General features: G+C 43.6%; 2 protein-coding genes across 2 annotated transcripts in view; both read right to left on the bottom strand.

Moving 5' to 3' along the window:
• The window catches only part of LOC146960773 (sialoadhesin-like), a 52,876-nt gene extending 39,912 nt beyond the window's left edge, over nucleotides 1-12,964 (bottom strand). The window contains exon 1 of the mRNA XM_085772069.1: nucleotides 12,756-12,964. Within this exon, the coding sequence (XP_085628195.1) occupies nucleotides 12,756-12,828 (73 nt within the window). The 5' untranslated portion in view covers nucleotides 12,829-12,964. The remainder of the gene's footprint in view (nucleotides 1-12,755) is intronic.
• LOC146960774 (B-cell receptor CD22-like) lies at nucleotides 3,349-10,432 on the bottom strand. The gene is made up of 8 exons (XM_085772059.1): nucleotides 10,400-10,432; nucleotides 10,142-10,249; nucleotides 6,945-6,969; nucleotides 6,480-6,737; nucleotides 4,391-4,654; nucleotides 4,207-4,294; nucleotides 4,021-4,078; nucleotides 3,349-3,850 (listed from the first exon to the last, which is right to left on the bottom strand). The coding sequence occupies exons 1-8, from the start codon at nucleotides 10,430-10,432 to the stop codon at nucleotides 3,770-3,772; spliced, it is 915 nt and encodes a 304-aa protein (XP_085628185.1). The 3' UTR covers nucleotides 3,349-3,769.
• Nucleotides 12,965-13,365: the final 401 nt, after the last annotated feature.

The raw sequence follows: 13,365 nt of genomic DNA, 5'->3' as shown, positions 1-13,365 counted from the left end.
TGTCCTCAAGCTTTTTTGCTGTCTAAATGCAATTTATGTATTAACAGATTTTTGTTTAGATAACAGAAATCTGCGTTCACAACAGCTGCCCGGACACTGACTCCCTGAGTCTATTTGAGAAGACACACACCATGTCTCACTTCCAGATAATTAGCTCACTGAGTTAAGCGCTGGTTCTTGGTGTCAGAGGTTGTGAGTTCGAGGCCCAGCCAGCGTGATGATGATGATGATGACAGATCAAAATGTCAAATGTCCTCAACACGAAACACAAGACAATTGTCCTAATGGTGGCATCACAGCAAGCTTCTAAATTTAAAAATCCAAATAGCTTGGACTGGACCATGTGCGAAGGCTCCTAACATCTTAGACTCATAGTAGATGTTTGACAAATACATATCATTATTTTACCTCAAAAACTGATTTTTCTTTTTCTGCCTACACGACAGTGAATGGCTTACTCAATTTGTGAAGCCACTGTTGAACTGCCATTTGTCAATTAGCTCAGTGCGATAGACGACGGTCTTTGGTTCCCGAGGTTGTGGGTTCAATCCTCAACTAATGCAAATTGGACATTATAAGGACAACTGTCTTGTCTTCCTATTCTCCTGTTTGTTGCTCAGAATTGCCTAAATTTGCCCAAAAGTAGCCCGGACCCGACCCATCGCTGCGCAGCAGCTATAATGTCCTTTTGTTTTTCCTGCTTTCCTCCTGACGTGCGCCCAGTTCCTGATGATTGACGTCTGTCAATCACTTTCTTTTTTTAAAGGTACTTTATTAGTCACATATACAGCTAGTACAGTGAAATTCTCTCTCTGCATTTAACCCATCCCTGAGGAGCAGTGGGCAGCCACGGTGCAGCGCCCGGGGACCAACTCCAGATTATGAGCCAGTGCCTTTGGTCAGGGGCGCTGACTGGAGGATTAACCTAGCCGACATGTTTTTAGTGGTGGGGGAAACCGGAGCACCCGGAGGAAACCCACGCAGACACGGGGAGAACATGCAAACTCCACACAGAAAGGACCTGGGCGGCCCGGGATTCGAACCCAGGACCTTCTTGCTGTGAGGCAACAGTGCTAACCACTGTGCCACCGTGCCGCTTTCCTCCTCTTTTCTTTTTTTCCTCGGGTTAAAATGCCTCCAAACAGGCGATCTATGAGTACGTCCTAACTTAACAGAGAAATAAAACACAACCAGAGCACAACTAAAATGTGATATTATTGGCAGCTTATAGATTTTAATAATGGAGGAGACAGCTGTCTCCAGCACCGCAGCACCGACAGGATCAGCGCCTGTTGACGTCTGTCTGTCCGCATCGTCCTTTCCTTGTCCGTGGTGCTGAAGCGGAGCACTACTCTCATTACTTTTGTTGCCAATTTAAATTCAGAATATTATTAAAGCCTGTAGATTTTGATTGTGTTAAGATTCCTGTTCATGTTTTGATGAAAACCAACTTCAGTCCTCGTTTTTTCTGCTAAGTCCTGGTTTCTTGCCCTGATAGTGATTTTAATGTGTTGTGCGGATGCATGGATAGTACGTTTACTGCGTCCTTTCAGGGTTTAAAGCATCAGCGACACATGGGCACATAGCTGGCAAATATGTTTAACAGGGTAGGGCCTCATATGGAATATTGAAACGGGCCCCCAGATGTCTAAGGCCGCCACTGCTAATTGCTCAGCTGCAGCACTATATCCCCCCCCCCCCCGTATCCCCCCTCCCCCGTCGCGCCATGGTCTCCTGAAATCCTGTGGGAAACACTGTATGGCTTCCCGATCTCATTGCGGCAACCCCGCTGTTTCTGCATAGACCTAAGACTGTCCCTCTGGTAGGCCTATCCACGTGGATGAGGGAAGGTCACATTCAATTTAACCTCTCTAAGACCCCTGGTCACCCCAGGCAATTGGTCTTGTCATCACAATATCACATCATCACAAATCGAAAACGAGAGGATTCCTCTCAAGGGGTTTATCCTATTAAATAAAATTTCTGAATGAATGAATGTGTGAAAATATGTAAACATATTGTATTAGTTTTTTTTTTTTACGACATGCTACCAATGAATATTTCTATTATCAAACATGCGAGGTGCCTCAGTCAGATTCAGATTTGACCTAGAGTCACTACTTCATTCATTTAATTGGTGTCAACGCAAGGAATGATGTCGCTAAAACTTGGATTGAAGAAGAAACTCACAGAGAGAGTATGGTGGACAGGGTGGACAGTAACAGAAATACCACCGTATTGAGGTTAAAAGTTTGTGTCCACTCACAATCACAGCACACATAAAACTGATAAAAAGACAACACAACATGAACATCCCACACACAAACAAACAAACTGCCAGAACTGAGTTGCAGTCTTGTACACTAAAACACTAGCATGCATTTCAACTATTCAGCACTGAGGCCACAGCCAGACTGAATTTCTTCCAGCAGACAGAGAAGGTCTTTTCAGTCTGAACACACAGAGGCTTCATGATGTATGCTGCTAATGAGACACGCACAGTTTTCTGGTATTCAAATTATAGCTGAGAGACAGAGTGACATAAGTCTGACAGTCTGAATAAAGATATGTGGTAGAAATGATAACATCTTAATAAAGCAGGTTGATTATGACTGTTGAGCACAGTCTGGGCATCCTAATGTGAAAAAAAAAACGATAGCCTACCACTTTAATTTTAAAGAAATTTTGATACTCATCAGACCATATAGGACACAATATTTCTCTTTCTCTCTTTTTAAAGACTGATATATAATGTAGACAAATGTATGGATGTGGTGTAAAGAATACAAAAACATAAACACAGCAGTTGACACTCCTGACACTGGCTTTTACTAACACCTAGTGGCAGCAGTAAGACTCTACAACCACACTGAAGGGTTAATCAACTAACAGGAAGCATTCATTCAAGCTTGCAATGAATAATTTCTGAAATTAAATAACAGCTTTGGCAGTTTAGCACCCATATTTACATCATCAAGAGTTGCAGTGTCCTTTTACATCTGTAGTCTGCCATTTTAACATTTGTTACACAAACTACAGTAAGTACCGACAAAGCACATTTTAAACAATTACCGTACTGTAGGACCTCACAAAGCATCGCTTGGGCAAGAGGGGCAATGAACGGAAGATGGATGGAGATGAATGGTGGAGGACAGCGGTAATACAATGAACATCCGGACCAGTCAAAACCTTGCGCTTACACTCACGAGAGAAAGTTGCCGTATGATAAAGTGTCAGAACAAGCTCTACAGTATTTACAGTGATGAGTTCACATTGTTGACCAACATCTTTTAGATATTGTTAAACTTTTCTAATTACAGCTGGGTTGTCAAACAAGCTATTGGACTCTTATTTTGAAAGGACTTCACATTTGGTGAACTATATCCTGCTTTGATGAGTGACCGCAGAGATTTAAAGCTCAGATATAAGATCAGATCTACTTCAATGAAAACTGTCTTTGCATCAGTAACATCCTAAACCATAACGAACCACTGCACTGTGACACATTTCATCCATAAAGAGACAAAACTGAGTAAAAGTCTTTGATTAAAACTTAATCTGTCTCCATAGCTGCTAAATTAAATGATCAGATCCAATCAAAGTTGTTCTTCTTCCTGTTTCCATCAGGTGAGTCCCATCTTCACTTCAACAGCATCTAAAAACATCACATCAAACCTGTGTAAAGTTACAGTTGTAATTCTAAATGTGGAGTCTGCATGTTATTGATCTGTTGTTATTGAATGTGAGAGGCTCTGACCTCACTGTAACTTCACACCAGGTCTTCCTGCTCCTCTGTGTCTTCTGTCTGTGCTGCTGTGGTGACGTCCTCATAAACAGGACAAGAGTCCACCTGATGGACAGAGGGGACAAAATGAGACTCATTCATGAAGCCTGCACACAATTACATGTCATTTAGAATATAAGTTACACTCAAACATGAATTCACTTCACATCCTCTGTAGTTTCCACAGCATTTATGAGCTAAGTTGTGTAGTTTTGTAGTTTCTCAGTGTGTCTCACCTCCATCATCTCTACAGCTTCATTTAGTTCAGGGTTTGAACTCTGAGTTTTCTTCTTCCTGGAATCAACCCAACAACAACAGATACATAATATAACATTAATGAAACCCATTAAAACATAAAACTACAGGGAGTAAAAGAAGAAAATAAAAGAGCAGTGAATAAGTTGATGATTAGTTTGTTTTACTTTGTCCAGAGACTGAAGACAACCAGTGTGATCAGCATCAGGACCATCAGAGTCAACCTGATGATGTTCATGATCATTACTGATTCACCTGGAAAGTGAGAACAACAACAGGAGATATTATCATTGAGGTTGATGAGCTGTGGTGCAGTAAACAGGTGTGTGATGATGAATGTGTAGAACTCACCTGAAACAACAACAGTCAGATTTAAGGTGGACTTCTGACGTCCTCTTGTGTTCTGGGCTTCACAGGAATAATTCCCACTGTGTTCAGGTCTGAGGTCAGTGATGGTGAAGATCTGTCCTGAAGCTTTTGGTGAGTCTTCATCCTCCTTGTACCAGGTGTAATTAGCTGCTGGGTTAGCATCACTGCTACAGGTCAGAGTCACTGAACTGCCCTCCACTATCTCAGCAGAGAGACTCACTGACACAGAGGGAAGCTTTGGACCATCTGGAACAACGAACATCAACAACACAGTTTAACTGCAAAGCTACATGTTGTAGCCTAATTGAGAAAGAGTGAATAGATTTGTTTGGCAAGATAAGGAATGTTCTGTCTGGAAAACATTGTACTGGTTACTATTGAGCTTGATATCTCACCATCTGCAGAGAACTGCACTGTTTACTACTCATCTATAAAACACTACTTGGACAGCTCCCTCTGTATTTAACTTTGTTTAAATTTCTGCTTTACAGGTGTCCATACCCACTCTCAGTCCCATATCAGACTCCACCTCCCTTACACAAATACAGATTTAGGAAAAACTGTCTTCACCTTCTACCCACAGTGACGGAATAAATTACAGGACTCATTGAAACTTGATGAACTCATTTCACTCAAGGCCTTTAAAACTCTAATTCACATCACAGTACTGGGTGTTCAGACTTATTCTTGCTTCATTTAGTCTGTGTACTATTATGTTTAAACTTGTATTACTTTGTTTTCATACTTTTATATTTACTGTATTACTCTTTTGTAATTTCTGTGTTTTGAGCTCTGCTCACTACAAGGCATCCTTGAAAAAGAGAGCCCGCCCTCAATAGACCTACCCTGTCAAAATAAAGTTTAGCCAAAATGAAAAATAAAACTTTGATTCCACCAAAAGAGTGCCATTTCTGTCCCAAACATATAGAGGGCCGGATTTACTAAAGGTTTGCGTGTATTAAAACGTGTGCAAACGTGATTGCACGCGCAAACACATGTGGAACCTGATCTACTAACCGGACGCACCGAGGATTGCGTCCCTCACACGGGCAGAAAAGCACGTGCGATCCATTTAGCGTGTTTGCCTTGATGAATATGTAAATATGGGCGTTTCAGCCAGAACGTGCAAAATACTGGGAGGAGTAGATGCAAATCGATTTATTTAGCGTGTGCAATGTGATTTACCAAACCAGGAAGAGATTGCGGTGGCTGTTTTTGCGTCTTTATTCACCACGTCTGAAAACCATGTACTAACTGATACAACTTCGCCAAAACGTATGCGTTTATTGATTTGATACCTGTCAGAGCCCCGTGATCTTACATCTCTGCATTTCCTCACGTCTGGGTCATTCTGTAATAGTTTTTCAGCCGTGTTAAAGGTCTTTTACGCGCCGTTACGCACGGGGCACGTCTGTCCTGCAGTGCGCTCCTCTCCTCTCCTCTCCTCTCCTCTCCTCTCCTCTCACCTGGCTGCTCAGCTCCGTCTCTCAGTCCCGGTCCCGGACTGGGACACGTCACCGCTGCTTTCACCCGTCTTTAATCCCTCTGGTCTGTGGTCAGAGTGTTTAGATCCGTGTGTCCCACCTGAGCTCTCTATTAATCCACTCGATCATGGGCGGCACACACATATTATAGGTGCGTGATTGTCGCTGCAGCTGCTGCCTGTTCGTCACTATATGACGAGTTGGGCCCTGTAGCGATTTGTGTTTATTTATCTAAACAGAGCGCGAGAGAGATGAACACACGTGCTGTCACTGTATGCATCGGATCAAATGTCATTCTGTCCCTTCGTCCGTCCAGCTCTCTGTCCACTCTCTCCATGGCGGAAACGATTACACGCGCAAAACCCTCATTTACATATTGCGGTTTGCACGTGTTTTCATTTAGCGGGTTACTCTTAGTAGATCACCTGTTTTGCGTGCACTAACCAAACACGCAATATTATAGCGGGAGCAAACAATATAGCGCCCGCTATCTGGGATCTTAGTAAATCCGGCCCTAAATGTATAAAAAACATAATATAAATTACATTTTATGACCAAAAAATACAGGTTTTAAAATAAACTCTCACATTTGACATCAATAGATAAACATGCTGATTTCCTTCCCATCTCATTCCAAGCTTCACAATAATACTCTCCAGAGTCAGAGGGCTGGATGGAGCTGAAGACAAACTGTGGTTGGTCACTGAGATGTTTCCAGTCCTTCATCTTGTACCAGGTGAGTTTAGCTGCTGGGTTAGCATCACTGCTACAGGTCAGAGTCACTGAACTGCCCTCCACTATCTCAGCAGAGGGACTCACTGACACAGAGGGAAGCTTTGGAGCATCTGGAGGAGGAAACATGAGGAGAAGTCAACTTTAACTGTCTTTTCACAGTAGAAGTGAATACAATGTATTTGATAGTTTATTGTTAGGAGTGGAGGGATTGTAGCTCCTCCTTTTCTTTCCCTCTGTTTTCACAAATTGGTGGACTGGTTTTTCATGAGAGATGTAAGAGATGTGGTTAGGCGGTGCTGAGGTGGAGATGACCTCACTTGGAGAGGCGTGTGCCTCCCACCCCTGAAATCACGGGAAATAGATTTCACCTGGGGGCTGAGTGTTAGTCTGAGGGAATGCCACGCTGAGTCTGCCACACGCGGAGACGCGACTGAACAGGGAAGACGCGCCGCACCTTATTCGCCTTCTCGTTTTAAAACAGATGTTTGTGCATGTATGCAAAACTAAGCTAAATTAGGGCATTTACTGTGTGCGTTTAGGTTGAAAACTGGGGTGCCTGTTTACAGATTGATGGTAATTGCAGTTTGGTTTGGCGGATAGCTTTGGCTCGTTGTGGCTTGTGTTTCGGTGGGTAACGTTAACATTATTGAAGTGTGTCGGTTTGTGGTTCATGGACGCTGGGTGTGCGGTTCATGTTTGTATCTGGTTCTGGTAATTTAGTGAGCTAAGAGTTGTCTCCCTTTTGATGGTTAAAAGTTTGTATGGCTATTTTGGATTAGTTACCTGAAGGGTAATTTTGTGAGAGCGTGTCTCTTTTTCGTTAGCCAACTTTGGTATGACAACTTTAAAGGTGGAAGAGTTTTGTGAAAGTGACTTTGGACGCAATGAGTTGCGCAAGCTTAAAAAGTTAGAGTTGCTTGCAGTGGCTCAATATTGTGAGGTAGATGTCAGTTCAGATGTTACAAAGTCAGTAATTGTGGAGACTATCATTACAGAGTTGCACAGCAGCATATCACAATCTCTTGTGGGTTGACTCTACCTCTAGTTTCGTCTGGATTCTGTGTTAACGAGCAACAGTAACTTCTGGGATGTGGCTTTTTTGTGGTCCCTGCACAGTACGTTCGTTGGGTGGTTCGGTTGGGGAGCGTACCTATGTTCCCCGGGTCCTATGTTCCCCGGGTTCTATGTTCCCCTATAGGGGAATATAGGACCCTCTTTTTGAAAATGGGTCCTATGTTCCCCGTTTTTACCAAAAAGGTCCTATGTTCCCAGGTCGCAATACATACTGGGGAACATAGGACCCTTTTTCTGAAAAAGGGTCCTATGTTCCCCACTGCTACCGAGGAACATAGGACCTTTTTTCAAAAAAAGGGTCCTATGTTCCCCGCTGTTGCTGGTCGATGGACTCTCTCTACTTATCTGGACTCTATCTATCTGGCCTGTCTAGCCTCTACCTGGTCTTTTTACTAAACTTAACCAACTCCTTTCTTCATTGCCTAAACCCAACCAATGGGTGAATTAGCCTACACTTCTCACTCAAAGTCACAACTCAACTTCTCACTCAAAAATAGACAAAAATATGCCAAGTCACTCACAACTCCACTTCCAGGTATGGGTACAAAAATTGCATGTTCCCCGGGTCCTTTTGGGGAAAAGCGGGGAACATAGGACCATTTTTTAGAAAAAGTGGCTACTGTGTGACCTCTTTTGTGTTGTGCTGTTGCAGTCCACTTTCGGTTGAGTCACTTGTGTGTTACTGTTTGCTTAGTTGTGGCTTCATTTGGACCTTGCGTGCGTCACTCCATAGATCAGTGGATCTTCGTGTGACGGAGTTGACTTAGTGATTTATAAGGTCAGTGTCTGTTGGTTAATGCCCGACTGCTTGGTGGCCGTTTTGTGTCGTCGCAGTGGCAGTTCACTTTTGTTTGGGTCTTTGTGTGTTTGCTAAATGCAGCTGCTTTGTGTGACGCATTGGTTTGTGGCTGCCCTCGATTTTGTTTGGTCAACGCAGTGTTGTAGGTGAATTGACCTTCTTTCGTGGTTTCCCTCGTGGTGGTGGCCATTTTGGTGTCTGGTGGGAGTGGCACCCACTTGTGTGGCTACTGTTGGCTGCTCATCCTTTTACATCTAATGGAGCAGTTTAGTCCTCTGTTCAGTGATACACAGGATACAGGATGCGCCTGTTAGGAATGTGTGGCTCCGATAGACGTTTTGTTCCAAACTTTGCAGTTGTGACGTCACCACTAACAAACCTGCTGAAAAAGGGAGTCAAGTTCAGCTGGTCAGCAGATTGTCAGAAAGCTCTTGAGATGGTTAAAGCTATTTTAGCTAATGAACCGGTACTGGTTGCTCCAGACTTCTCTGCCCCATTCAAGCTGGCAGTGGATGCTTGTGATGTTGGAGTGGGGGCAGTGTTACTGCAGACTGATGTGTCAGGTATAGACAGGCCCATGGCATACTTCTCTAAGAAACTAAATCGCCAACAGAAGTGATATTCCACCATTGAGAAGCAGGCCCTGGCGCTGGTTCTAGCAGTTCAACACTTTGAGGTTTATGTTTCCAGTGCTGGAGGGGATCTGGTGGTCCTCACTGACCATAACCCACTAACATTCCTGGCAAAGTTCAAGACATCTAGTCAGAGAGTGTTTGGTTGGAGCTTAATTTTGCAACCATATAACTTGACCGTGGTGCATTTGCCAGGCAAAGAGAATGTCATTGCAGACGCCTTGTCAAGGGGGTGAGCATATTAGTAGTTGTGTAGGTGAAAAGTTTTGCAGTGAATCATTTTTGACACTAAAAGCAGAAGTAAGCGGAATGTTTGTGTTAATATACTGTAAGTCTTAAATAGTTCTATCTTCCGAGAGCAATCACTTATATAGAGTGTTTGGTCCGAAACACAGGTCTGTCATTCACTCTGCTCTGCTGTAAGCCGAGGAGAAAACTTTCCTTGTATCCTACAACCTTTATCCAATGAGGAGAGAGAACGGCATAAAGGGGCGGTCCTCTCTGTGTGTGCAGCCAAGGGATGCGCGTGAATGTGGTGATGTAGGGACGAGGGTGGGGACTGCTAACTCCATCTGCTGACAGGAAGTTAGCCAAAACGACTGGATCGCTTACTTCTGCTTTAACGTATTGGGGTAAAAGACTTATTAGACGTCATCTTTCAAATGGAAAGTCGAAATCCCTGTGTGTTGTAATATTGTGATGTCCAAGTTTTAAGAAAATGACGAAAATTATTATAAAAAGGATATACAGAATAATAATAGAAAAAAAACAAATGGGGTGGATCTGGGTTGTTTTTTTTTTGTTGCAGAGGGGGGGAGGAATGTTAGGAGTGGAGGGATTGTAGCTCCTCCTTTTCTTTCTTTTCTCTTTCCCTATGTTTTCATAAACTGGTGGACTGGTTTTTCATGAGAGATGTAAGAGGTGTGGTTAGGCGGTGCTGAGGTGGAGATGACCTCACTTGGAGAGGCGTGTGCCTCCCGCCCCTGAAATCACGGGAAATAGATTTCACCTGGGGGCTGAGTGGTAGTCTGAGGGAACGCCACGCTGAGTCTGCCACACGCGGGAGACGCGACTGAACAAGGAAGACGCGCCGCACCTTATTCTCCTGGGAGCCAGCCTGATGCACGAGGAAGACCCATCCACCATCATTCTTTTAAAAACTCTGAACTGAAAACAAAGACGGGCTCGCCGCTCCGGAGAGAGCACCGGTCTGAGCTGGCGGCGGTGTCGTCCTGGAAGACTAGCTAACTCCGGTAGGCCGACCCACCTTCACACTGCTCTCTAGGTGAAACCAGTCCATCTCCGTTCTTCCCCTGTTCTCTTCCAACTCACACACTCCAGGTTAGGATTAGCACCGGTTATGTTTACATAAATCTCCCTAGACCCGCTAGTGGAAGTGTAGCCGGGTGGGAAGATTAAGTAATGTAACTGGTAACTGGTTACCCACTGCCGAAAGGCGCACCGACCCGCGTCAAACGACTCGGCAAGTGACCCGGGTAAAAATCAGCTTTAATCGGCTCGGCTCCGATTGGCTTGCAGTGGGAACACCAGACCCGGGTAAACCCGCTAATTTACGTGATGACGCTGAGCGTTACATGACGCCACGTCATCGCGCCGGTCGTGTCTCATATCACGTGCCAAAACAAAGCTCTGCTCTCATCCGAGACCAAAAGATCAAACAACACTGACCAAAAACGATTGAAAACAAAGAAAAGAAGCAACAGTCCGTTTAACCGTGTTGTGCCGTGGACATCCGTCATCCGGGCCGCGGCAGACTGGCTGTCCTCCGCGGTCCTGGTGCTCCGCAGTTCAGCCAGACGTCTCGTCTGCCTCGGCGGACAGACCTCACACTCCGCGGCGGGCGGCTGTGGCATGACACGGTGTTTCTCGCACCGCGGATGAGAGCGGAGCTGATCTCCCAGCGGGGGGTCAGACTCGGCTCATTTTGGTTAATGGGGAAGGGGCCAAATGCCGATTGTTAGCGGGTCGACCCGTGTTTAAAAAACCTGCGTCGACACGCTAATTTTAGTGGGAAAATGGCTTTAGTGACACTGTGGAGTAAACTCACACACTGGAGGAGAGCGGTGATCCTCACATCCTTTAAGAGCACAAGAATATCTGTTGGTATCATTAACAGAGACTCTGATGGAAAATGTTTCCTCCTCCATCTTCAGTTTGTTCTTGTACCAGACAAATGAAGGACGACCAGCTGCTTTAAAACTGCTGTGACACTTCAGCTCTACCTGGTCTGATGATCTTTCCACCAGCACCTGGAGGTCTGGATCTGTGAAGAAAGAACAGACATGAACTAAACTAGAAAAGTACAAACACAGAGACAAATAAAGATTCTCAGTCATCAATGACTTGAACCAAACTGATAAATATTCCAGTGAAACTGTTACCTGTGACAAACAAAGTCACTCCAGTATACCCCATATATATGACAGTGCTTGTTGTACATTTGAACTTGTAAACAGCTGAGTCTCTCTCTCTCAGGTCTCTGATTGTCAGAGTGCAGCGTTTCCACCAATCACAGTGATTCTCCACACGACCTGTGTAGTCTGAGTCTGTTGTCAGATCCACAGCATCATCATTAATCCACCTTAGTGAACCAGAATGTGGTAACATGGCCATTTATCCAGTATGGGTGCCAGTATGTGCAGCTAATTTCCACTGTTGATCCTTTAGATGCACAGATGTGAGTGACAGTGTAAGCCACTCCCCAGTCTCTCTGACCCTGTATCACTGTAACACAGAGCACAGCAGAAACCACAGTCAGACTCACAACAACACAGTGAAGTTTTATGGAGCTAATTCAACATGTAAACCTGCTACATGACTAAAACACATTTACTAAACTACTTGGCTCCAACACGTCTCACTGCAAGTTTAAGACAAACATGTTTGTGATATTGTTCTATATTGTTATCTATATGTCAATGAGGAAAAGTCACGTTTTTCTCATAGTCTCTTCCTTTTTATTCACTTTCAAAGTTGCAATGTGAATAATGTTGTTGCTGTATGAAACTACAGTGAACACACACATAACTACACAAAACTACTGGACCTGTGAATATTAATGCAGCTTTAATGAATGGTGTGAGGAACAAATATTTATTTTTACATTTCCTCTCTGTTCATTCTGTGGTCAAGTTGCTGTTTCGTATGTATACCTGTATTCACACTTTGCTGCTACTATATGTGATTAATGTGTAGATAACCACAGATTGAGGTCAATGTGAACTATACAGGAAGTAGAAACATCACACTGACGTCACCAACTAACAAAATGAACTGACATTGAGTACCAATTATTTTCAGCCTTGATAGCTGTTCTCTTCTTCTCTTAAACTGAACATACAGACATTTGTAGATAAACTCTACAGTTACTGAATCCTTCAGATGAACCACATACAGCTTCATCATACAGTTAATTGAAACAGCACCAGCTTCACTGTGCAATAACACAGATACACACATGATTTGCATCATACGAGATCAAATCAACCATTAAACATATAAAGGAGAATAATGAGTTATTTATTTATTGACTCAAACCTGTTTTATCTTGGTCTGAGTGTGTTAACTAAATGTTCTACAAAGTAAATGTAGATGTACAGTACCTGGTACAGTGAGAAGAAGGACGAGGACAAATCCACTTGATGCTGCTGTTAAACTCATCACTGCTCCTCTCATCTCTCTGTGTGACTTCAGACACAATAAAACACATCAGCTGCTGAACAGTGTGTGAAAGAAACATCAATCTGATCAAAAACCTGTTCTAGTCTGACAAGAGAGGAGGGTGATGATCGACTGTGTTCAGAGGACAGAAGTCAAGTTGTTAAGACAAATAACTTCCTGTTAACGTTGTCGTGGCTTTTCTCCGTGGCGTGTCAAAGCCACATGAGGGGCATGAAAGGTGGTGTTCTTACAAGAATGAACAAAGAGATTTATCTGTTTAAAAACCAAAGTTTACTAATAGGAAATTCAATTAATATCCATCACTGTGAAGAAAAACCCTAACTAGGGGTTAAGCCCCTAACACCGACTTTTTTTCTGAGCGTTATAGAGAGATGGGACTGAGACAGAAATTCTTCTCGCGTGACGCTGATGTCGGGAAACACCGATTTTCATTTTTGGAATTTTCAATTCCAGGAGTGTCGTACACGCCCGAATGGAACCATTGGATTCAACTCATCGAGACCTTTCGTTTGATACCAATTTCATTCGTGA

The sequence above is a fragment of the Trachurus japonicus genome, unplaced genomic scaffold (genome assembly GCF_045865225.1).
Source record: "Trachurus japonicus isolate A0001 unplaced genomic scaffold, Traja_1.0 AP030010.1".
Taxonomy (NCBI): domain Eukaryota; kingdom Metazoa; phylum Chordata; class Actinopteri; order Carangiformes; family Carangidae; genus Trachurus; species Trachurus japonicus.
This window is presented reverse-complemented; position numbering and strand designations above follow the sequence as displayed.